The sequence below is a fragment of the Episyrphus balteatus genome, chromosome 3 (assembly GCF_945859705.1).
Source record: "Episyrphus balteatus chromosome 3, idEpiBalt1.1, whole genome shotgun sequence".
Taxonomy (NCBI): domain Eukaryota; kingdom Metazoa; phylum Arthropoda; class Insecta; order Diptera; family Syrphidae; genus Episyrphus; species Episyrphus balteatus.
In genome coordinates, this window is record NC_079136.1 from 113,230,304 (window position 1) to 113,257,751 (window position 27,448).

The 27,448-nt window shown below is 29.6% G+C and overlaps 1 protein-coding gene across 11 annotated transcripts in view; it reads right to left on the reverse strand.

Annotated features, from left to right (window-relative positions):
* Positions 1 to 27,448, reverse strand: part of LOC129916500 (tyrosine-protein phosphatase Lar) — a 664,315-nt gene that overhangs the window by 310,897 nt on the left and 325,970 nt on the right. For 6 of the 11 annotated variants that reach the window (XM_055996499.1, XM_055996497.1, XM_055996500.1 and 3 more), the window contains exon 4: positions 9,455 to 9,804. In XM_055996499.1, coding sequence (XP_055852474.1) covers positions 9,455 to 9,560 — 106 coding nt within the window. In that variant the 5' untranslated portion in view covers positions 9,561 to 9,804. The remainder of the gene's footprint in view (positions 1 to 9,454; positions 9,805 to 27,448) is intronic. The other 5 variants (XM_055996492.1, XM_055996493.1, XM_055996491.1 and 2 more) reach the window with 2 other exon arrangements.

Consider the following 27,448-nt stretch of genomic DNA (forward strand, 5'->3'; position numbering starts at 1 on the left):
GTTTTTTTTTTGTGTGTTTTTATTGAGTTGTGATTAACCTATTCATAAGGTAATTGGAAACTTAGTTTGATTATTTTATTTTATGTTGAGAGCTCTTTAAGAAAAAAACAAATGATAATAATTTCACATTGTTGAACTGGAAATAAGGATCGATTATGTACTCTGGCTCTGAGAATATAAATTGGCAATGAAGTTTTGGGGATATTGAGCAGAATTAAAACATATTTTTCTAAAGTGGCGCCCAACGCACATCATCAGCTTATTATGCAGAGCGCTTTGACTAATCTACTCTTTAAAATGAATTTTCAGTGGCGCCCAAGCGAACAGCATTAATTTTATGATATGGATATATTAAAAAAAAAATTGTTTACAGTTTTCACTTTTTGTTTAATCGAAAAAGCTAATCTGCGTTGACTTAATTTGAGGAAGAAAAATGTCTTCTCTGAAGTGGCGCCCAACGCACATCATTACGACATCAATGAAAAAAAAATTAATGATAAAAAACATAAAAAAGCAATAATTGTACTGAGATTCCCTCAAATTGAAAACATATACTTTCATTATTAAATACAATTTTTCTCTCTATTAAGTTTAACAGAAAAAAAATGGCTGTCTACAAAAGGACGCATTTTGTTTATCGTCGATTGCCTCAAATGGCGCCCAATTGCAGGGATGATTTTGATTACTCTTTGATTGAAATATTAGGAATATTTGGAAATTGTGTTTCTTCTGTTTAATGACTCAATTCTTCACAATGAAAGGGCACCTACCGAAATGGCGCCCAACGCAAAGCTTACACAACAAAAAAAAAAACACAGTGTTTGTGATTTCGCTGGGTAACCATCAAGTTGAGCTTAAACTCGCTTCATCCGACTTCAACAAGGTATTTTAAGAAAGAGCTGTTCACTGAAACTCAGAACTAATTCATAATTATTTATTTTTTAAGCTTTTACAATATATAACCAAGTCTTTCATATCTTTAAGGTCATGTCTTTAAAGCCATGGTACATCAAATTACCAAGTTATTTCGTTCTTATTCAATAACCTTTAATAAAGCTTTTAAAATTTTTCTTAATGCGTTTCTTTTTTTTTTTCTCAAATGGCGCCCAACACAGAAACTATGAAACTTTCTTTTCCGTTTCCATAAATTGTATATATAAATACATTTAAATTTTACTAAGAAGCCTGTTTATGAAAAACTTTTTGAGTACACTTCTGTGTGTTTATTTTTTTTTTAACTGAGTATAACGGCTTTTAAAAGAAAACATTTATCTTATGCACAGTAAGGTACGCTATCCCCTTTTGCAAGATGCAACATAATTCTCCTTCTTTTGCTGGAAAATGCAGTTTTCCAGGAAGATCAAAGAAAAATATAAGTATTCGAAACAGCAGTAGGTACTGACATTTTATTTTCTACTGAAAAAAAGTTAAATTTTCAATTAGGCAACTTTTTCACTATAGTTTCAAGTCGTAGACTTGCTCTCTCAACGCACTCCAAACAAAACGAAACTTAATTTTAATTTATTCCTCTGTATTATTCCAAGAAACAGGGTTTCATTCAGTTTTTTTGTACTTGAACGCATTTATTTTTAACTTCAAGTTTATTGTTTAATATTATGTACTCGTACAAAGATTAAGAATATTGAAAAACCATAAGTTTCTGGCCGATAAAAGTTTTGCCTTTTTGAAAATCATAAACCAAAACAAGAACAAGATTGGAAAATAATAATAATAATTATTTTTCTTCGATAAGTTTGTTGTTTGCATTTGATTCATAAACTATATAGGGAATTCAGGCTTATTGAATATTAATTTGGATTAATGTGATTAAAGAGGCTTCATCAATAAATAATAATTAACGGGCGGATGAACTTTTTTGGTGTGGATCGAAGGGATGAAGTTTCTAGTTTTTTATTCCTTAAGGAATTACAAAACGATAGAGAGAAAGTTTAAGTTTTAATAGAACGAAAGAGAGATGAAAGTAGTTAAATTTGCATGGAGGTTTAATGAATAATTGAAGGATACTTACCGTTGGCGGGGGTTAAGTTAACTTACACCCAGAGAAAAAACGCATAGTAATTTTTAATCCGTTCTACATTGAATCAATGGTGAAAAATATATTCATTAATTTTCTAAAAAGTCGTCCTATGCTTAACTTACAGTTTGTCACATCAATTTTTATAAGTGAGATGGCACAGTGGTAAAGCACAAGCTTGTCAACTCAGGTATAGCAGATTCGATCCCCAGCGGATGCCAGTTTTACTTTTTTTATTTTTTTAATGTGTGAACCACTTTGATTTAATGTGTGAACAACTTTGATTTAATGTGTGAACAGCTTTGATTTAAAGTGTGCTACTTTGATTCAATCATTTTCCACTTTAGGCTAAAAATGTAGTGATTTTCCATTGATTCAAAATGGTTTAGATTGATTTTACGTTGTTTTTTGGCTCAGTGTATAAGTTTATACCTGAGTTGTGTGCGTTCAACTTATTGGAAGGTTTAAAGAAGAATAAAACAGATCCAAAACTTTATGAGGTACCTATTATTTAACAAAGAAAGCCAAAGAAATTGGAAAATATGTTTATAATATTTATTTAATTATCAAAAAAAAAAAATTAACATTGGGCGCCATTTAAAAAAAAAATGTAATCACTTCAATTTACATAACTCTTTAAAAGAATGCGTCTTTTAAAGAATGCAAAATTATAACTAAATGAGCTGATGTTATTTGGAAGTAAAATCTTATGAATACAACACTGAACTACGTGGCACAGAGGAGGAGACATAGTTGAAAATTGTCTCATGTTATCGCACAGGTGGCTTCAGTTAAGCTGGCGATTTAGAAAAAACTTCTTTCTCTCTTTGTCTTTCTGTGTTGTATTAATGTCTTGTGTTGTATCAGCAAAATGGACCTAGATTCCGAAGCTGCAGTGTTTCTAGTCCGGAGATTTATCTTCAGACTAGTTTAATATGTAATGTAATCTTATGAATGACAGAATTTCACGTTGGGCGCCATTGTGAATTGCTATTTGAAGCTCTTTAATTGAAATGAAATGAAAATAAAACAAATGTAATGCTTAAGTTTAGAAAGGAACTTCAGAGATTAAAATAAAGTTTTATCATTATTGTATTCAATTTCATTTATATTTATAGCTTTAAATACAAGTTTTTCACTTTTGAAATTTCGCGTTGGGCGCCATTTAAACCGAGGGTTTTTCTGAAAGATCGATACAAATAATTTTTTTATTCTTTGTTTTTACTATTAACAACCATCAATTATAATAAATAAATAATTATTTGCTTAAAACAAACTGTTGAAAATACAAGTTAAGGAACCACGTTGGGCGCCATTTAAGAAACTTTTTAAAATTGTGGTTATTTATTATTAATCGAATCTTTCTTTTATATAGCTTACATTTAAAATAAAAACAATCTCTGTTGAAAAATGCAAGTTAAAGAGCAGCGTTTGGCGCCAACTAGTTCAGACATTTTTTTTTTTGAAATTCCTTTCATTTATTTTCTAAGCGAATCTTTCATATCCACTTAAACTTCATTAATTATAAAATAAAGTCATTTTTCTGACGAGTTTTCACATCAAAATTAACTCAAACATAAACCACCATAAAAAATTTGACTTTTTCTATGTAAGAATTTATGCTTTATGTATCACGTCACATGCAATCACCTGCTTATTATTATTTCTCTTTTTTTTTTCATTTATCAAAAACTCTACTCCACCGTCAAATCGTACAATTGAATGACTCTTATCGGATCCTTGCGTTTTGGTTTCCGCTGAAATTCTTCTGACAATCCTTCTTCATACTTGAGCAAAAAAAAAAAAAAGAGTTAACAAAAAGTATATTTCACGCTCCAGAAAATATACTCCTGCAGAGTATTTTGATGTTGGTGGTGGGGTTGTGATGGGTGGTGGTTTAAAATCTTGAAAGGTTGTGCAATTAAATTGATGTTCGTTTTTCATTTAAAATCAACAAAAAAAAAAAAAGTATAATAAAACAACACAAAAACTGAAAACCCATCGTGTCGTTGTTGTATTGTTTTTGTGTATTTGTGTGTGTGTTTTATTTTTTTTTTTAGAGTAAAAGAATGTTACCAACTAAAAACTAAACCTGAGTAGTATCCTGCGGGGCTGCATTTGAACTTATCCAAGAGATAAGTTTAATTAGTTTCAAAATGAGTGAAAGAGAAAGAAGTAAATAAAAACTTTATGGTTGGCAGCTCACAAAATGAGTGTAATTTGCTTGTAATTAAAATTTAATTGTTTAATTTTTTTTGCGCTCTTTTTTGTTAGATTTTTTTTTATTTATTTTTGTTTGATGTTATTTTAATTTTGAAATCATTTCAGGTAATCTAAAGATATTTAACTATTTTATGGGATTTTTTGTTGGATACCAAACAAGACTCAAACATAATGATTTGGTTTGTGTTAAAAAATTAGAATTACAACAAAAAAAAAGGACCAGAACAAGGAGTGAAGTTTAATTTAGGGTGCTGGTGCTTGTGTTTTGTTGATGTCAAAATGAATTAAATTTGTATTTGAACGTGAGTTTACATGATGAGGGAGCTAACTAATAAAAGAACCAACCAAACAGAAATGGTTGAAAATTTGCATAAGAATAATGGTTTTTCTTTTTTTGTGTAGAAATTAAATGCTTTTTTCGAATGCCAAGGCAATCAAGTGAAAACATTAAGTCTGTTTTTTTTTTTTTTAGAAAGACACGCAGATACCAATTTAATAGGGGTTTGAAGCTCATTACTTTTATACATTACTTGTTTTCTATTTAAAACGATTACGTTTGTTTTTCGGTACAAGAAGGAGAACTTTAAAAAAGGAAAGTTAATATTATTTTTCATGTTGGGCGCCATTTAGGAATTTCTTTTAAACATTTTGTTTTAATTTTTAATAGACGTATGTTTTCCCAGTAGAAATAAAATCAGCAAAAACTTTGAACAGTAGAAGAAAAATAAATATTATGACTCACATTGGGCGCCATTTAAGCTAGAAATTACTTTGCAGACTTTTTTTTACTATACGATGTACAAATTTTTGTCTAGCATACAAAAAAGGTTAGTATCATGTTTGGCGCCATTTATACTACAGTCTAGATTTTGACTGACATGACGTTATATTTAGATTTATATGAAATATAAGAGAAAATTATAAAAATTCTTTGCGATGGGCGCCATTATAGGTTTTGTGTGCAAACAAAAAAAAATAGGAATATCTATGTATTTGAAAGAGTTAATAAAATTTCTCACGTTGGGCGCCATTTATATAAACATGTAGTTAAAAACGAGTTTAAATTGGTTACAATCTGTAAAACTTAAAACATAAAGGTTTTGGAGCCATTTATGCTAAGTTTACCATAACCCTACAAAAAGCACTACGTTCTCTAGTAGATTTATTGAAGCAAGATGCAGATAATTCTCTAGACTTCACACTCCTAAATTTAAATTGGCGGACGAAAATGAAGAATTAACTATCATGGAAACATTAATTTTAATATTTTTTTTTTTTTTTAAATGGCGCCCAACGTGGAACTCCGTTAAATAAATTTTTAAATCAAGCTTTCCATTCATTTAATATATGGGCGAAGGTAAATGCTTTTTATCTTGTTTAAAAGAGGAACTAAACAATGATATATTATTTCGAACTCCGAAAGGGAGAAATTAGTTTCTATTTGGGCGCCAGTTTTAAGATTTGTTGGGTCATAAAAGTTTTATAGCGCTTAAATTTAAGTAATCATCAAACGTCTAATTTTAACATATTTCGTTCCTTCCTATTAATTTCATTCAAATATAACCTTGTTAAACTTTTGTGTTTAAATTTTTTAAACAAACAAAATATCATCATTGTTTGTAAAATTCATATTCAATTTTGGTCCCCTTTAAGTTAAACAACAAAGAACAACTTTAAGATTCAATTTCCAACTTTTTTTTTCCTACCGGAAAAACAACCAAAACTCTAATAAATATTTAACAACTTTAATGGTCTCCTCCTGTGCGCTATACCATTGTGTATATGTATTGTTACAGAAAAAAAAAAAAAAAACTGAATTCATAACTTAATTATCAGGCATAAATATTAACCATCGTATCTTCTTTTTTCGACGGCCTCCAACTGTGTGCAAGGACAAAAAAAAAATTCCATTAAAAAAGCAAAAAACAAAAATTGTATCTAAGGTTAGGTTTATTTTGTGAAATGTACACAAGGTTTTCATAAAAAAGGAAAAAAAAATATCCCTCGAACGCATACTAGGTTTGATTTTTTTTTTTGTTTTTCTTAAAGCCTTAAACAGTGAGAAGTAAACGACATCAATAAGTGCGAGATCTCAAATAGAATTTTACTCCATAGACTGAGAATATAAAACAACACACAGGACAATATAAAAAGAAGACACACAAAACGAAGTGTTGTATCTTGGTGTTGTAACGGTTACGGTGGCTACAATCTCAAAAAAAGGTGGAAATATCTCCCACCTTAAAAAAATATCCAGGTGTGATTTCGCGGTATTATGTTAGAAACAATCCAAAAAAACAAAAAACATCTCTAGCAAAACGCCATCCACGCCACCGCTGTACAAACAAACACACCACCGTTATAAATATTCCTAAACAAAACATTCTAATGAAAAATAAAAGTTCCTCTTGGCAAAAGTCGACAAAGAACAAACAGACCCTACCTACCTATCCCTCCCACTGCCTTAAAATTGGGTGGAAAAAGTCAAAGAAAGAAGTTGGAGGGGATGGACAAACAAAAAATAAAGATAAATAAAGCAAAAAAGCACAGGTGGAAGTATGCAATGGCGGGAACAAATCGAAAGGAAGAACATTTGCCAATATGGCCAAAGAGCAAAAAATGGCTGAGACTAGATTCTTTTTTTTTTTTGTATATCAGGGGTCGATCTTCGTAAAGAATTTAATAAAGAGAGAGCGAACAAAAAAAAATCCTCAAGGCGTAATTTTCCGGGTGGATTGGTTTTTTCCCTTCTCCTATGTTTATTTTTCTTCCAAACCCCCTCCCGAACCCTGCAAATAAACCGCTTCTACATTAAATAAGGTTGAATAAAAGGTATAAGAAAATGATGCTTACGGGTAAATAGATATTACAAACAATAATCATGAGGAATATTTTTCTACCAGTCGAAAGTTGGTTGTTTTGTAATTTGGATTTTTTTTATAAATGTTTTTTTTTTTTGTACAATTTTTTGTATGTAACTTTATGAGATTTTACATTAAATCTCATTTGGACAAGGTGAACCATGAATATCAGAGAGATATTATATTTATATGGAGGGAAGTGGGGTTCAATGATTTTTAATGGTTATAAAGGTTTTAGGAAAAATTAAAAAAAAATAAAAAAAATGTTTATACAAAATTGAACACAATATAGGAACATTACCAACCATATTTGATTTTTGATGGTTTCTTTGGGTATATTGTTAATTAAGTCATACAATATTCATAAGGAAATACTAAATGAGAGGACAATCTGTTCTCTTAATTTATAATGATTTTTACATTAAGAGGACTTCTAATGATGATGATGAAAGTAGAAAATTTTCATTAAAAGGTTTTATTTGAATAAGATGGAAAGATAGTAACTTTGACGGCTACCACGCATAAAAGCCTAAGAATATTTTTTTCAAGGTGCCTGAATTACCACGAATAAGAGTTTGTACGATTTCCTCAACAATTGGCTTAAAATAAATCCGAAATTCTAAAAATAGGAAGAATAATAACACGAGCCCACATTGGGCGCCATTTGAGATTAGGTTTGATGAATTTTTAACTTTTTATTTATCAATTCTTATTTTGGCTCTGGCGGTAAACCTAGAATGACCAAGGTAAGGGAAGTTACAAGGACTTCGATCCTCTGGGGTCATTAACTGTTACACGTTGGGCGCCACTTATGAACTTGTTTTTAATTATTTTTTTTATTGTTTTAATATGATTTTATCCCAAACAAAATAATAACTTTTGTTTAAAAATATCTCTATGAAAGAAATCAAAGCAAAAAATGAAACAACTTGATCCTGCGTTGGGAGCCAATTACAATATATATGTAGTATTAAATGTGGCAAATTGACAAAAAACAGTTTAATGAAAAAAACACTGCGAAATTTTTGAATGAAACCATAAGGCTAAACTTCAAATGCCACATACAAACCAAACAACAACTGGTATTTCCGAAATTGTATATAATGTTTCTCTTCCAAAATTGGATAAAACTAAATAAGGCAGTCTGAAACAAATAACATCAAGAATATGACTTAATGATAAAAAAAAATCCGTGTTGGGCGCCACTTATCGAGATTTTCATTTATTTACCTCTTCTTCTATGCAATTTTATTTTGGATACCTACTCTACATAAATCAACAATAAATCCCAACTTTTGGCTATATAAAAATTAAAATGATACCAATAACTAAAGAAATGCTATCTTACACAGCTTCCCTAAAATGTTGTTCTAGAATGTAATCGAGTTTTTACTGTTTCAGTAGCTTTCAGCTAAATTTAATAAAACAGATCGAAAACATGGCGGTTAATAACAACAGCATAGACCAACAACTCTATAAATATATTCCACGTTGGGCGCCATTTAAAAAAAAAATGAGATTTTTTCTAATTTCATTTCTTCTAGATACAATTTGTAATAAGTTAAGTTAAAACTTCGTATAAATCAACAATAAACTCCATTTGCTTCAAAAAAAAACTTGAAATACCGCAAATCAACAAAAAAAGGCTAATCCACCAGATCTTGCATACAATTTTCTCTAAAATGAAATCTTCCCCCGAAACCAATTTGCAAACCAAACAAATAAAATAGAAATGAAAAACGAAAACAAAAAACAACAAAAAACAATAAGAAGAAACTTATAGTTTAATTAAGAATTTTAATTTTATGCTCCACTGGTTATTCCTGTTTTTGTTTTTCTTAAATTTCTATACATCCTTACCACAAGTTGGTTGGATTTTTTTTTCTTTTTTCATCATGCCATCTTGTTTTGAGAAGAATTTCTATCACTGATATTAACCCTCGTACTAAAGTTTATAAGAAAAGTAACAATAAAGTCAACAGGCAAGAGGGGAGACTTGAAAAGATATAAAATAAAAAAAAAAAACTCAATATTGGCAAGAACGAAGAAGAAACAAATCTAGGTGAGGATTCCCTTATCATTATCTTTTTTGTTTTTTTTTTTTCATCTTTGCCTTTTTACTTCTTCCCCATTTATTCTTTTTTCTTGAAAATAAGTCAGTAACAAGGAAGATTTTTAGCTATCAATAAAAAATTCAAAATTTAAATACAATTTCCAAATGAACAAGCAAGCAAACATCACTTTTTTTTTTTAATTTTTTGTTGTTTTTCACTTTTATCTTGAAATATTATATTAAAAAAAATATATATATTTTATATAGAAAAATTGTACTCACGGACTGCATCGATAACATCAGGTCTTCCAATGATTACCAGTAAAAATGTGATGACTGCAACAATACTGGCAGCTGATGGCAGTACTACCATATGCAGCCCCATCATTTACTTAAATAAAATAAATGATAAGTTTATGTATATTATGAACAAAATCAATAATTTTCGCTCAGTATTTCGCTAACTTTCAATTAAACGCTTTAATTTTTAAAAATTCTTCTCGAATTTTTCTTAATCTTCTTTCTGCTATCTTTAGCTTTCTTTTTTATTCATACATTTTTGTTTTATTTTCATTTTTAATATTCATTTTCTATCATTTAATTTTCGCTAAGATTTGTATTTCTTCTAATTTCTTTTTTTTTTTTTTTTGGAAAATTCAATCATTTGTTAAGGGCATTTTTTTGAGCCGAAAATCATCAGTTATAACGAGGTGTGTAAATAAATGCGATGTCATCATCATCATTATAGTTAGATGAACAGATATGTGATGTATATATAAAAGTAATAAACGTTGTGCATCAGGAAGATATCAAATTAAATTTAAATACAACAACCAGTGTGTTGTGATTTTTACATCGATATTTTTTTTTTGTATTTAATTCATCCAGTATAAAAAGGGGATGAAATTAATTGCAGATTTGTTGTATATTCAATATAATTCCAATATTGTCGATATAATTTTAATGAAGAGCGAAATTATATGTTTAAAGCGTGCGAAAGCGTTTTGTTCGGTTCACATCGAGGTTCATCGAAAAAAATTTTTTCCGATGTGTGATTAATAATTTTTTTTTTTTTTTTGTTGGATCGATGGTTTTGTGGTGTTTTTATTTTTTTTGTAGAGTGTGGTTGTGGTTGGGATGAGCGAAAAATAAAGAGAAAAGGGGAATTGAGTTAATTATGGGGGATTACCTGGTATGAAACATTTTTTTTTTTAAATTATTATTTATATTGTTATATGGTTTTGGGTTTTAATTTAATGGAATTTTGTTGTTTTGTTGATTTAATATTTTTTTTTTGTATATAAATTCAGCAGCCAAGTACCTATACTTTTGATGAGATATTTGTTTTTTTCTTTTATTTATTATTATTATTTTCATAGATACCCTAATAGATATACATTTAAATTTTTTTTTTTTAATTCACTTGTTTGATACTTTTTTTTTTATTCTGGGAAATACACTTTGATTACTAGAATTGACACAACACTTATGTGTTTTTATTTAATTTTAATTTTTTTTTTTTTTCAATTTTCAATGGAATTTTTCTACAGATCAGATCGATTTAATTTGAATTATAATTTTACTTAATTTTCTTGATTATATTTCACTAATTGCTGTGGTTTCTGTAAATTTTATTAAATAAAGATTTTTTTAGTATTATTTTTAAATTACAAAAGGGTGTAGGTATTACATAATTTATCAAAGCTATTTTAAAAATCCTCTTATTGCCTTAATTATATTATGGTTAAGAAAAAGACACAAAAAAAAATGAAAAAGGTAAATTAATGAAAATAATAAATAGGAAAATATTGTTTATATTTGTTTTCATTTATTTCACGCTGTTCTTAATTTGATTTCAGAACTTGAAAGTACCTAGTACCGAGTTAAATAAATTAATTTGACGCCATTAAAAAAAAAAAAAAAAAAAAACAAAAACAACAAATTAATAAGCCACCAAATATTATATTATTGTGAAACAAGTGATATTTTGTGTTATCTTTTATCAGCAAGATTAATTCAGAAACTTTTGATTTTTTTTTTTTAATTTCAAAATGTTGTCTGCTTGACCATTTACTTACAGCTATTTCAATTTTAATGAAAAGAAGATCTAAGAGTTTTTGTATAAAATCAGTGTAGTGCTTGACTGTTAAACTTATATCAGGAGTTCTGATATATTCTTTTATATTACAAATATTGACAACCAACAAAAGTCGTTTTGAGCTCTCCGGATTGTTCTTGATTATAGAGAACGGAGATTTGACCTCAAAATTGCATTTTTTTTTTTAGAAAAATATGGCGAAGTAGGTAGAAAACTTCTTGTGTAACATCTAGAAAAAATTAAATTAAAAAACAAAAACGAAGTTACATCAAAATAATGATTTTTATCAAAAAAAAATCGACTTCCATGGATCAAAACTGGGTTTAACGGTTTTTCTCACAGTTTCTATAGCAAGAACTGTGGGACCATTCTGCAGACACCAGCTTTCCAATACAAAAAGAATTATCAAAATTGGTTCAATCAGTCCAAAGTTATGAAGTAACAAACATAAAAAGTTTGGAAGTCGGTGAAAACGCACATTTTTCGAACCAATAGGTACTAGAAAAAAAGTGGACTCTCATCACAAAACCATCATATTGACTTTTAATTGAAGATAAATTAAAATGTATACCTCTTCTAAGGTCATGAGTAGGAGTATAGAAGCCAAAGTATGACCTTTCTAGAAGAATTTTTACATTAATCTTTCATATTGGGTCAAAAAAATGTGATAAATGTGATGTTTTCTTTTTTTTTTTTAAGTTATACTTTTTTGGGGCTTTGGAGAGTGAAAATTTACTTTACAAAGCGATTTGAAAGCAAAAATGACGACCCAAATTTTTTTTTCAATTTGTCCTCCTTTTAAGTTTTGCAGAATTTTTTCTAGTTTGATTTTTTTTTTAATTCGCATACAAAAATTTAATAAAATTTGATAAAATGTTAAATATCATTGAAAAACTATTTGCAACTTATTGGAAGAGCACAAAAATATAAAATTGAATTTGATTTGCATTTCATTCATACCTTTCTCAACTAAACTAATCATGGTACAGTTCTATGACATTTTCGACATTTTCCGAAACACTTTTAAATAAAAAAAAAACTGATTGATTTTTTTTTTATGTTTTTTATTCTCTCTCACTTAAACCACAGTTTTTCCTTAAGGTACGTATCCATTCAATAACTTTTTTTGTTATTATTTTTTTTTACCTTTCGTTGTGATAGATCAAAATGAAAAAAAAAAACTGTGTGAAAAAACATGGAAATTGATTCCCATCATTCAGCAATTGAAACTGAATTCCTCGTGAACAAAAAAAAAAAAACCGACAAAATATGAGTAGACACTTGAAAATATGAAAAATCTTTCAGTATGACAGTTTTCCATGAAATCTGTGAAAATATAAAAAAGCAAAAAAAATATCAAAGACAGTAATCAACATTCGTATATATTGGTTTTGCATTTGGTCAGGACATCGCTGCTCTCCATCGATACACAACTCAAAATCAATCATTTTTGTCTTCTTGGATTGCAATTCATCTCATTTTTTCGAAACAAAAAAAAAAAGTGCAGAAATAATTGAATATTTTTTTTTTATCCAAAAGAAACAAACAAAAAAATATATATTAATCGGGGCCAAAAGGATTGTGTCCTTTATCCTGTATACTGTGCGGAGGTGTATCCAACATTTATTGAAAGCTTTCGGTGTTGGTAAAAAAAGGACTTCAACCACCCACTCTTTACTGCTAGAATGAACTCCATAAACAATGGTTTCATTTTTTTTTTTTCGAACGAAAACGCATTGTAACACGAATGTGATTCCAGGACTCGAGTTGAAGATTGCACTTCAGAGAATTTCTCCAACTGATGCACTTGATGATTTTATTTGATTTCGAAACATCCGTTTCTATGGAAGTCCAGGCATTGTATTTATAGAGACGAGGGCAAATGTGTCGAGAAAAATGTTGGACTCAACTCAAGTGGCAAAGTCGAACACCATCATCAGCACCTTTCTTTCTTTCTGTGCTTTTGTGTTTATGTATGATGAAAGTTTTTTGGTTTTTTTTCGTCAAGAGTCCATTATAGGTATTTTTTTTTTTTTTTGTCAACATAAAGGACACAGATCCTTGTGATACGTCAATGCGCGCGGCATAAAAACTGTCCAGATATAAAGGGGAGTTTCGTATTTACCCAACAAAGTAACCGTGTGTAACTAAATTCGGATACGGATACAATCTGCTGCAGTTACTGGATGCAGAAGAGGGGTGAGCGCCGCTGAGAGCACGCGATATGAAAGCGCCAGCATGGAGACACATAGTGCTCTTGTGTTGTCCTATTGTTTTGTCGTGTTAAGTGCAGGGATTAGATGGATACTTGAGTAGTAAGTGTGCAAGAGAGAAAAAGATCAGATACAGAGTTGAAGGATTTTAATTTCAATAAAGTGTCACACGGTTGTGTTTAATGGGTGGAAAATCTCCTCGAATGGGAATGAAAACAAACAAAAAAAAAAGAGAAGAAAAAGAAAAATCGAAAGAGAGAGGAAAGGGAAATTTAAAAAGAAAAATGCAATTAAGCAGGAAGATGGATTTAGTTTTTGCCCTTCTCTTATACTTTGTTCAAAGTTTTGTTTTTCTTCTTTTACACAATGTGTATGACAGTTTTTTTTTTTTTTTCATTTGATAGCGCAAACACACGGTTGAAGGTTTTTTTATTTAATCTTTTTGAGTAACATCTTTTCAGGCGAAAAGTAAAAAAAAATAAAAGAGATTGAACAGATATTCTGTATTTGTGGAAATTGATTGTGTTGAAAGTAATTACAAATAAGTGTGAATTCCATTTTACTAATATTTGATCAATGGAAAAGGTTGTATTACAGTTAATCATACAAATGAGATGGTATTTAATTAAGAGCAGGTGCCTCAGGGAATACACATTGGACCTTAAGTGTTTTTTCTTTCTTTTTTTTTTTAGTAAAACGAGATTTTGTTTGTGAAAAGAATCAAAGGCAAGGAGATTTAATCAGTACTTTTTTTTAAACATGTATTGGGTTTAAGTATTTTAACTGATATAAATGAAGTTGGTTAAAGAATAAACACAAAAAATTTCAAATGGATAACTTATGGAGATTTGAACTGTTGCGATGGTATTCTCATTGAGATTGTTAAAGTACTTTATCGCTTCAGAACTCCCAACTTTACCCTAAGGAGTTGGGAGAAAGTAGACCAAATCATATTAAATAACCAAAAATATAAAGATAAATAATTTTGTTTTTATTTTTGTTAGCATATATGTATGTTCTTTCATACATATCTTCTAAACTAACTATCTTACTTTGACAAAAGAGGTATTGTTAGAAGGGTCTTACTTGTCCGCTGGTTATAAACTCAAATATAGGAGTATTTAAAGGCAAAGGTCATAAATTTGTTTAAGAGAAAGCCTATAGCCACATGCCAGCCAAGATACTTCTTACGATACCTCTTTTGTGACATTGTTACAAAAAGTTATAAGGGAATATAAAATGAACATCAAATTTTACGGTTAATTTGCAGGAAATTTACGACAAAATTTAAGGAAGATACTGGTTTAGAGAAAAAATTGAAAGCTTGGAAAATATTCACCCGAATTCACAAGTTTTGTTTAGTTTTCAACTAGAAGGAGAGTTTTTTTTTTGAATTTCTAGAAAATTTATAACTAGAAGGAGAGTTTTTGAGACGGGAATTAGCTTGGTACCTATTTTTGGCAATTTCGGGAAAAGTTTCAGCAAAGTTTGAAGTAAACTTTAAGTTTTAAGCCAAATTTTCAGCAGATCATAATCAAATTCATAATAAACAGTTTGTTCACGATTGAAAGGTGCAAATTTTCAGAATAATCAGCATTTTTTGTGGAAAATTGGCTTTTATTTTTTAGACAATCTGATGTTTATATTCATAAAAAGTTGAGAAAAAAAAATACTGAAAGATTGTAAGTAAATCAAGGGGCACTTTAGTGCCCAGCCAAGTTCTCTAACAACTTTGGCACTTCACCCTTAATTACAGGAAATAACTGAGGCCATTTTCGACCCCCCTCTAACTTCCATACCAAAGATGCTAGAAATTTCAAACTCGCTTCATTTGTTTTAGCCAAGCTCCTCACAAAATTGGTACACATTTACATTTCAGTACTTTTTGTGAAAGCATAATTACAACATAGGAGAACTTGGCTCTTTTTTTTTAACAGTAATGTTTTTGTTGTGATTTATTTTACAGAAAATTGACGTTAATTTTTCAGCAAATTCGGAGAAGATTTGCGACTCCTATTGATTATTGGGACGTTTTATTTGCGGTAAATTTGAGGATTTTATCATAATTTACTAGCTGTTAGGGTAGACAAAATTTTTCAAGGCCATACAAAATTTAGAAAATCATTGACTTGGCGAAAATTCATTTTATTAACTTTGTTATCAACATCAATCAAATTTTCTATTCTGCAGTAGTCTCTTCAGCATGTAAAACATTTATACTAAATTATCTTCCAAAAATGATATGCGAAACTAAGCTTTCATTCAATTCTTTAATTTTTTTTAACTAGGTACATACTTTGCTACTATTTTCGCTCAAATGATTGTCAATAATTAGTGTGTTGTTGTTATATGACAGTAGACTGCTATTTATTCTATATAACGTAACAATTAAACAGCCTTAAAATCAAGACTGACATCTGTAAGCAATACGCTGCTAAGTATTTTTATATTTCAGAATTTTATTCAGTTTAAAATTCCTCTTAACAAACTTCCTACTTCTTTAAACATTTATCAAATGCTATTCCCAATAGTTTACTTGACACGCAACCTAAATCTGTTGACAGTTTCTCGATATAATAACTTCCATTCCACTTCTGACTTATTCTTTGTACCAATTCGCAATCGATGGCTTGGGCTTCTAAGATGGATATCAAATAACTTAAGGAAAAAAAAATCAATTAAAATGTTAAATGACAAGTCAAATGAAGAGAGACATTTTTTCTCTCTCTCTCTCTCTAACTTTCGTCCTTCCATGTGGATAGAAATCCTTTTAACTTAACTCAAATAAAACAAAGCAGAAAAAATGTCCTTCTTTTTTTTGTTCTTGTTAAAACAATTCCTTCAGACCTTCTGCAAACGACACGAACAATTATAATTTTCAAATGGGGATACATAAGAACTTGATAAGGCGGAGACATACAAAAAAAAAAAAAAAAAAAAATTAGAAGACAAATAGCTCAGTGCACAGCAGATCGATTGCAATTAACTTGATTGCATTTTATGTTATCGATGACGACGACGATGATAATGAGAGAACGAGAATGTGCTATATGAATGTGCTGCATATCATAGAGTACACATAGTGTCTTCATTTGTAAAGAAAATTGTCCTTATTTTTCTTCGTTCGTCTTCTGTTTTTTTGTATTCATTCTTTTTCTCTAATTATTTTAATGTTCTTCGTCTTTTCTGATGATGTCTATAAAAAGAAGAAGTAGGTACAAAAAAAAAGGCACAGACGTAGAGAGAGGTTTATCATTATTTGAAAGGCGAAACTTTTGCTACTACTATATTTTTCCGGAAGCACTTTTTCATACTTTCTTCTGCTTTGTATATAGGAACTGTAACTGTGGTTATTTTTATTTATCTATTTTTTTATTTTCTTCACTTTTTAAATTTAATTCCTGGCGAATGTTTTATGAAAATACATTCACAGTTTTCTGAAAAACCAAGTTTTTTTCTCTCTCTCTCTCTTTCTCTCTATGACTATGATGATGATGAACTCGAAAAACCTTCACAACATCAACGTAAAACAATTTTGTCGTCGTTGTGAGACAGAGAGACTACTGTTTCCTCATTCATTTTGCCAGGCAATAACTTCACGAATGCACTTATCAACATAAATATACAATTAGAAAATAAGCATTCTGTGATTTTGCTTCTGAGGAGAATATTTTCATGTAGAAAATACTTTTACTTGGCAGAACAAAAAAATCAAAAGTTTATTTCACTTCGTCAGTGTATAGTGGAGAATTTTGCAGGAGATATCCAGTTGCAGGACTTACTCCCTCTTAGAATTGAAAATGTTACTGGAAAGTTATTTTAGTGAAATACAATATTTTAAATTGAAAATTCCTCAAAAGGATACAATTTGAATTTTTCCATTTGAATAGAAGTGAGTCTAGTTGGAAGATAGTTTTTGTGAGACAGATGGACATCAAGTTGAAATGAATTTGGACAGAAATAATATTAAGAGAAATAACAACAAGTTTTTATAGAACTCAGGAGATCCTTTGGGGCAAATTCATATGGAAGCAATAAAATATGAAGCTTAACTGATTTTTGATAAAGAGCGTACCTACTAAAAATATTTTTCATAATTTTGTTTGTTAATTGTTGTTATCTTGAAAGGAAAGCGATATCTGATTTAAGTTTGAAATAAAAAACTTTAATGTTTTTATATAATATATTTGAAACATTATTTAATAATAAATGAAAAGCTGCTCATAATTGTGTTTTTTTTTTATTTTGGTTTGAAAACTTCGAAACTGTCTGTAAAATATAAAAAAATCGTAACAAAAATGTGCACTAAAGCCACAATTTAATATAACGCAGGGCCGCAAACTAATAACTGAAATGCGGTTTAAAAAACAAATTGACCCTAGAAACTTACTAGATTTACTGCCTTTTTGATAAAAACAGATTTCAAACGTATAGTTCAAGCGGCGACCGTCGTCGACTTACTTAACTTATAGGGTTAGAGGTCAAAACTGGTGTCAAAAGAAAGATAAGTTGATAGTGAAAATTAAAAAAATAGAGGTTATCATCTTAAAAATAGATACTTTTATGTGGCAACTCTATTTCAAAGGAAAAATTGGCATTGTCTAGAACAACTGCTTCGAAAAGCCCAATTAACATTGGCATCCGCCAGATGCTGAATAGAGCTGAAGCTACTATTGCGATAGCTGCTCTCAATCCCTCTGCTCTTCCACTGAGCAGTGAACAGGTGCGATTGCTCTCCAATAAAGCTAATAACTGCTCAGCCCACAGCTTCACAAAAATCCAAACCAACCTAATTGGATTTCACCCCTTTTGTAAGCAAAACTGGTCTCTGTTATTGTAAATGCATTGCTCTTTTTCATACAATTTTTCTCGGGTCTTTAAAACTTCACTGCTTTTTTTGTGAGCATTCTGTTCTTTTTTCATCTAGGTAATGATTTGTTTAATTAAAGATGAAAAAAGGAATGACATCAAAAGAAAAGTTTAACATGATGATGACAAGACAGAGAAGTTCTGTTTGAATTCCCATAGTTTCAGTGCAGGAATTCAATTAGTTATTTCTTATTAAAAAAACCGAAAATGGTGGCTTCCTTTTTATATATTTTTTATTCATACTTCAAATCAGGAAGAAACTCAAAATTTGGGGCTTTAATTGCTAATTTAAGAGTGATTGAATAGCAGCTATTAATAGCTGCTTTTTTCAGGTTGCTCACTGCTATCACTGCTCTTCAGCACACCCCTAATGCTGAATGTTTGCCTTTGCCTATTGCAACAGTCGCTCGCGTGATGATATGTCACGTTTATGATGCACTAGAGCTGTGTCAATCGTGATTGATTCGGTCTTTTTGACCCGTTCACAGAAAATTCTGAGTGATTGCAATCACTATAAACCAAATCAATCAATCCTTATATCAATCTCGTTCATAAAATAAGAAAGTACGAAGTAGAAAAGTACGTTTCGTTCATCCAAATCGTTTACAATCAAAAACTACGAAGTGGAAAAGAACGTTTCGTTCATCCAAATCGTTCACAATCAAAAACCACGAAGTGGAAAAGAACATTTTGTTCATCCAAATCGTTCACAATCAAAATCATTTAAAAAATCTCTCAGAACTCGGATTTCGTTCATTCCATTCATTCTCAATCATCATTTCGATTCCATGCATACAACTGATACAAGTTTATATAAGCAGGTTCAGAGTTTGAATTGAATCGGATTCGATTGGGAATTTCTATCGAATATCTGACCTTGACTTCTTTTTATTTTTGATGACGTTTTGAACTTGGCGGAGACATAATGCCTTACTAATAATCAAATTTACCATTAAAATTTTCCAAAAATATATTTTCAAAAAAAAAAAGCGGAGATAATTAGATTTTTAAAAAACTCTCATAGAAAATATAAACGAAAAATTGTTTTATATGGTTGCATTGAAATGTTAATATTTCAGGTTATACACGATTTCTTGTTTCTTCTCTCATTTGTCAGAACGAAATGAGTGAAAAAGAAATGGTTTCGATTAAATGAACGAAAGAACGATTGATAGAAAAGACCGAATCTTTGGTGAAATCAATCTTTGAACGATTCGATCTTTTGAAATGAACGATTTGCCCAGCTCTATGATGCACGACCTATATTCTGACTCACATACACTAACGCAAAGCTTAAATCCTAGTTCTAACACTTAAGGACGCAGTGATCAAGTCTTTTGTTTGAAGGGATACTTACGAATGTACCTTATTGGCATTATATCATGAGGCTTTTTCGTTCTGCTCCAAAGTTGATGGACAAGTCTCTTATTAAAAAAGGACTCTGTAAACAACATTTGCCCATCTCCTTAAGGCCACTTCATTTAGGAAATTTAGTAGATCTTCAATACTTTTATTATTAAAAACCATAGTGCTTATTTGGAGCAAATCGAATTGTGTAATATTGACGCGAATTTCAATATAATTTAAAAAGTATCATTGCATGAAGTTACTATAAAAAGAAATAACACATGATCATAAATCTCATAAAAAACTAATCATTTATATTTGAATGTTATCTGTTTATCTTAACATTAGCATAAGGACTTGACATGAAAATTTAAATTTAATACCCATAAACTTGTATTGTTATTGAGATCATTTCTATAAATCTCTCTAAAAAAAAAAACTTTATATCTATTTGTTCTATATATGAATTTTATGTAATTTAAGGAAGATATGTTATTTTATATCGAAAAAAATAAGGAAGAAAAACCACACCCAAAATCATAAAATATGCTAATCAGTCGAATTCTCTCAAAAAAACATATAACTTGAAATTTGCTATTTTCTATTTGGCTCAAACTCATCTCTAAGATGTCATAAAGCCTAAACCAAATGTCGAACATAAACTCAAATCGAAAAAGCCTCCTTTTTCCGTTTCTCTCTCTCTCGCTTTCTGATCGATTCTAATAAAATATTTTATTTTATTAACTAAAATCGTCCTTTTTCATGTAAATCAATAAAAACCAAAGTTCTGCCAAAAAACCGTTTTAACCCATACAACCCAAGAGAGCACTTAAAATTTAAGTCAAAATTCTCTTTCACTCTCTTTCTCTCTATACATTTAAGCCTTTTACAATGAATAGAATTGAAATCCAACAACAACAACAACAACAAAAGTATTCATTGGAAATCAAAAGTGATAAAAATCTTTAAAAGGTTTGAACACACACACACAGGTAAAGGGTATACCTACACAAAAAAAAAAAATAGAATGAAACCATCAGCTTTATTCCAAAAGGGTTCACTCAATTTCGTCCAAATCACTTTTTCGACCTTTTTTCAATTTCAATCCCATCACAATTTATATACAAACAAATGCAAAGCATAGAAAAGAGAGAAAGGACATCATACAGTAGCAATGAATAGAAAAATATTTGGGCACTTTACTTTCTAACTAACCATCAAAAACCTTACAAATATCAATTCTCAACGACAAAGAAAGGAAATAAGGCACACACAAAAAAAAAACAACTGTAGAAAACTGAAGGAAATCCTCCCATTTTTAGTGCGAAAGGACGACAATCGAAGAAATTCTAACACACAAACATACATATACTCGCTCGTTCGTATACACAAACACACAAAAAATAAAATCAACAATGAGAAATAATTCTTTAAAGTAGAAATTGCTTTTTCTCACCGCATGTCCTTGCTATTGACATCTCACTTTGTCTATATCTATGTATATTTGAGTTGAAGTTCGGTAGTAGGTAAGTACTATACTTTTCACATACTGAATTGGTATATAAAAAGTGTTAAGAAAATCGATGTAAGGACCTGTTTAATATGTATAGAGACTATAGAATATACAGCCAAAGGACATTTTAGACTCCTTCGTAGAAGTGTAGAAGAAGAATATAAAACCACATTTGAACATTTGTCAGTTCGTTTTTCTAAGTCTCGGCAAGGATCAAAGAAAATAGCGACGAAAAATAAAAAAATAAACAAAGAAAAAAAAACAAGGACGAAAAGTAGTGTAGCACTATTTTTTTTTTCTTGCTGATATTTGTCAATCAATTGGATTTTTCAATTGTGCAAATAGAAAATGGTCCTGTTTTGGGAGATTTCGCTTTTGCGTTGCTTCGTTTACATTCATTGCGTTCATTGCGGGGGGCAAGGCGGTGTTATATGGCAAAGCAGCTAGCAGAGTCTTTTGCTTTTCATCGTCCTGGATGGTGTCAGTACATTTAGTTCCTTACGCTGCATTAAGTAAGAAAATATACTCCCATTTCTTTTTCTCTCAGCAAACAACTGGAACAAATAAGAATGAAAAAAAAAAAAACACACTTGGGGATTGATAAAAAGTTTCAGAAGCAAGAGGGAATACCGTAAACGAATCCTTTTTATATTTGGTTTCATCATTCGGAATGCTATTACCGATATATAGTCTTTGCGGATATCAGATGAATTTTTTTTTTTTTCATTTTTTTGGAAAAGATATAATAAAGGGAAAGATTTTTATCACACACAACAGGACTAAGTTCTTTTATGTTGTTATGAAGATGAACTCAAGATGAGAAAAAAAGGGTTAGATTTTTTTTTATATTTTTTTTTTGTTTGGTTTTTTTTGAAGAATAGAAAGAATAGATTGGGTCAAGTTGGTTAGAAAAGTGAGTCCAGCGGCAGCAGAAGAACAAATCTGTTTGGGTTAACAGGGAAAAGATGATAAAAATCACACACAACGATAAAATAGTTTGATATTTTCGTGTTCAAATTATGATGTTATAGAACTTGGTATTGTTGAACTATTGGAATAAGACATTTTTTTTTTTTTCAATGGACACTTGGGGAATTTAATTTTTTATTTAAGGGATTTATTTTGTTGGTTATGATATATTTTTTTTTAGCATTGCATTGATTCTGTGCAAGAGGTTAGTTGGTCGAGCAATTTGATGGTACCCAATATTGAGTAAAGAACTAAGAAAGTGGTTTCGGACAAGAAAACTGAGAGCATTTGTCTGAAGGAAAATAATAAATTCTTGTATACATTTTTCAAATTGGAAATATGTTGTTTCTTATATTTTAAAATCTTCACATTAAATATACACGGCAGGTAGTTGTATTTATGCATGAATATATCGTAATCGAAAGTAAAAATGTAATTTCAACGGAATTTGGGAAACAGTTCTCTTGCTGTCATCTGTTATGATATTAACAGAGAAGAATTTTTAAATGTTCAAAATAGTATTCTTAAATAGACAATTAAAAAAAAAAAAATAACCTTACATCTGGTATATTTAATCATGGTACAGTTAAATTTACCAGAAACTAGTTAAATGTACCAGAAATAATGTTAAATACACCACAGGAAAAGTTATCCCTTGCACGATGATGAGTTTTCGTTGAAAAGTTTTTGCTCAAGGATATTTCATTCATGCAACGCTGACGAAAATAACAAATTTTTATTGCAGTTAATAAAATAGTGGACAAAATTAGTGGATACAAATAACTCCAATTTTTTTTGAAGTTTTTCAAGTGACTGTATTTCTCTTAAAAATGGTATACATCTTTAAAATGGGGTTTTAAAGCTTAAACTTTCAAGTTTTGAAAACTTACAAAGAAGACGTTTTTCAGATCCCCAGATTTTAAAACAATAAGGAAAACCCGATTGTTTTAATTAGGTTTCTTTCTAGATTATTCAGCTTAAATTTTCTTTTTTTTTTTAAGTTCGATACGAAAATTTGGACACTGAGATATTGAATTTTTAACGGAAATGGAACTTTTTGTCTTAGGAAGTGTTTTGACAGTTTGAATACATTTTCCACAAAAAGTTTGGGATTTTGAAAAAAATATTTTTCAATTTTTTGCAATAAAAGAAAAATAACGGACCTTTTGTGGCTATTGGTATAATCAGGCGCCAAGTTGTAAATATCTAGAAAACAATTAAATTTTATTGTGTCTTTTACAGTTTAATATGCCCACAATAACTCTACATAGTTTTGATTCAATCCATCACACCGTTGTTTTTTTAATTGATCATAATATTTTTAACAAAAAAAATGCTTTTTTCACTTTTCTAAGCATTTCTATTGATAAAAATGTCATAAATTGAAATATTGCTTAAAATGTTTTCATTGTAAGTTATCAGAACTAAAAAGTTCTAGCTAGCTAGCTTTTTTTTTAAATTTCAGTGCGACTATTTTTAGGGCAAATACATTCACTAGAAAAACCTCAACAAATTTTGTAATTTTTTATCCCTTTTTCCGCTAGTGCATTACTAAAAAAAAAATAGTTAAGAAATTAGATAGGCCGCTATTACTCTCAAATGTATAAGTTTTGGAGAAATTGAAAATTACTCAAACTATTCTTTTCTAAAAAATTATTCTCGGATTTTTCAAAAGTGCCCGGACAATTTGTATTTTTAAATTGAACACTAAACAGTTTTCTTAATAACAACAATTATCTGAATCATTTTATAAAGAAAAGGATAATGCTTCACGTGCTAGCCGATATTTTTTTTATAATAATAAAATTTGACTAAAAAGTTTTCTATACAAATAAATTTATATGAAAACTTTCTGAAACCACAATGTATCTTGCACCTCAAGCTCAAGATAGTTTTATATTTTATAACCGCAGGCAAAAACTAAGAAACCGCCAAACACAATTATACGAAGAAATACAAAGCTATTTCTACACCTACACACAGAATGCACACATGACATTTTAAATAAGTTTGTCCTAGATTTTCGTTTGGGAAATCAAAAGTTTTTCGACAACATATTAGTGGGAGGCTAATTTTTTTTACCGAAACTAGAACCAGGCAGAAAAAAAAGTAAATAGGGACTAAACAAACTGAGATATGAGGAGAAAGAAACACAAAAAAGCTTCAATGTTTCAAAATTCGTGTACCTAAACTTGATGCAGACGGAAAAGGTAAAGAAAATTTTCTCGAATTCCGCTTTCTTCCTGTTTACGACGAGCGAGGACATCGCACACCAAAAATTTAACGCCCAAGGCAAAGTTCTTCATCAAAAGACCACAACGTGAAAGTATCTTATACCGCAACAGCTGGCGAAACGTCTTCGTCTTATTCAGCGTAGATTGTATTTGTTGTTGGTTATGCTGCGCGGTATAAAGAAAACTTGATGAAAGAAACTATATACGCACTTGCCTATTCCCGATTCTAAAAGGATGCACATTTCCTTCCTTTTGTTTTTTTTTTTTTTTTTTTTGTTTGCTTTTGTTTTTTTATTCTTTAGTTTCTTTTTTTCTTTCTTTAATGCTTGTCGACAACGACGACTACGTTGCCGTTGTTGGTCGGTCGTTCTCCTGAGGGTATCTCTTTCAATTTAACAAACTATGATGGGTGCACCGCACAGACGAGAACCATGGATCTCTCACACTATTATGGGGACTCAACTCAACTCCTGTGGAGTGCGAGAGAAAAACTATTTGCATAATCCAAAATGTGCACGTTAGGGGGCTTAAAAGGACTCGTAAAAAAAATCTTACACAAACACACACACACACACACACACATTTTTAACAGACACTTATATTTTCTAGAACTAAATTCTGCAAGATGCTCAAGGATGAGGACGAAAAAATCGATAGTTTCGTATCTTTTTATACAGATTGCCGTCGTCGTCGTCGTCGCACCTGGCTAAAGCTAGAAATACTCATCCTATACCTCCCGTCTGTACATATACTATACATATATTCCTATGGAAATGTCGGTGGATATTTCCGAGATTTTTAACTACTATTATGTAACAACACTTCAATGCAGTAGTTTGAAGTAGCAAACGAACGAACGAAAAAAATTCGACTTGAAAAAATAAATCTTTTCAAAGGTCTTTAAATTAAACCTGCTGCAAGCGAGATGATTGCGCAAGGAGTGTAGGTATACAAAAAGAAAAATTCGAAAGGACCCATAAGATAAGAAGAGAGTCTTGTTCCATTGCACTTATGCACTAGAAACGAGCTTGAAATTGAGATTTACTTAATTGAATTTCATGCAATTTGCAGAGCTTCTTTTTTTTATTCGTGTAACCTTCTTATCTGTCAGTTTGAAATAACAAAATATTAAATTGAAAAAAAAAATATGTTTTGAGTGGTACCTGTGTACCTATAGAAAAAGAAGAGTTCATTATCAAGTGGAAGCATCCCGAAATATGAATTTGAAGTTTGATTTTTATATTTTTAGTTTTATTTTTTGTGAAGAAAATTTATATCTATTAGAGATGAATGACTTGAATATTTTTACTTTTCATAAAGATAAGCGGAGATAAATTACCAACAGAAAAGACAAATAAAATTGGTTTTGAAGTTTTTATATGATTCGTTGGTACAATAAACTAATCTCAACATGGTGTTTTTTTAGGGGTGGTTATGTACCGAAACCGAAAACAACGCTATTGGTGTAAAGTTTGCACAGTATAGTTAAAAAAAAGGAAATTTGCCTAATTCACTTAATATTCATGTAATGCAGTTAAAAAGATAATTCCTTTACTCAAACACACTTTGGAAATTGCACTCAAATAGAAAATTGATAAAACTACCTACAAGTTTGAATTGTTTTTGAAGAATTCAACTAAGAATTCAGCTAGATCAATTTAAACAATAAGGTAATTTACAATAAGCAAACACTTGATTGAGATACTTCGTGAAATGTCCTAAAAAAATTAGAAATATCATTTGAATGAGTTTTAAGCTTTACGGACACTGGGGCGTATGTGTAACATTTTTTTCGAGAAAAATTAGAGAATTTTTATCATCCACGAAAAGAAGAAGATACAAGTACCATTAACCGGAATTACCTTGCGACACAGACCAAAATATATTATTAATAATAGTTTGACGCTCAGAAATTAAATATATTTTAAAAAGAATTTTTTTTAAAGACTCAGTTTACGGTACCTACTCGAATTTTTCTTAAAAAAAAAATTAAAAGAAAACAAATATTTCAAATACACGCTAGTGACCTTCAAGTCTAATCGTTAAAAACTGATACAAATGACATTTTTGTTTTTGATGGAAATTTATCACAAAACGTTTGAGTATTTTTTCTTAACAATATACAGAATTCTTTGAAAATGTAGACGAACTTTTAATTAAATTTTTCTAAAATCTAGTTTTTGATAAAAAAGTAAAATTAGCGAAAAGTTGTATGAAAAAGAAAAAAAATTGCAAGCCATACACAAATACTCGAATTTGTCTTAACAAAAAAAAAAAAAAAAAAAAAAAAAAAAAAAATTTGCACATGCACATACACCACAGCGACCTTCATTGAAAATATTTTAGGTGAACAAAATTCACTATTTTTTCACCTACGTTTAATCTAGTCTTATGTTTTTTAAAATTTTTGATAAATTGATTTTTAATTCAAAATTTCAGTATAATTTTACCAAATATTGGTTATTTGGTTTACAAAAATTTTCCGTGAAAAAAAACTCAATTTAATTTTTAAAATGTCAGAACTAATGGGTCTATTAAATTTGTCTGCAATATTTTGGCTTAAAAAAAAAACATATATTTAAACAGGAAAAGTTATTTATTTTTTGAACAACTTAAACAGGGACAAGTTAAATAACAATATAACTTACTTCGGTAAGAATTAAAAAATTCAAAAGAAAAAGTTATTAACAAAATCTTTTAAAACTCCTTAGGTATGAATTTTAAAATCAGCTTTGAGCAAATATTAGTAACATTTCATTAACAACGTTCAATGAACAATGATTTGTTTTTAAGTTTACAAAATTGTATAAAGAAAAATTCCTTCCTTTTGTTTTTGTTAAACAAATTTAAAACAAAACGTTTCACATTTTTGCAGTCACTGAAAGCATTTATAAACTCCCATAAATATGTATATAGCAAACCAAGGTGTCTAAACTTTTACTCATGCAGCTTAAATTGTTTCAAAACCAATAAAAACAGACTTAAACTAAATGAAAAAATCATGTGTGTAATTCACACGTGGTGGAGTGAAAC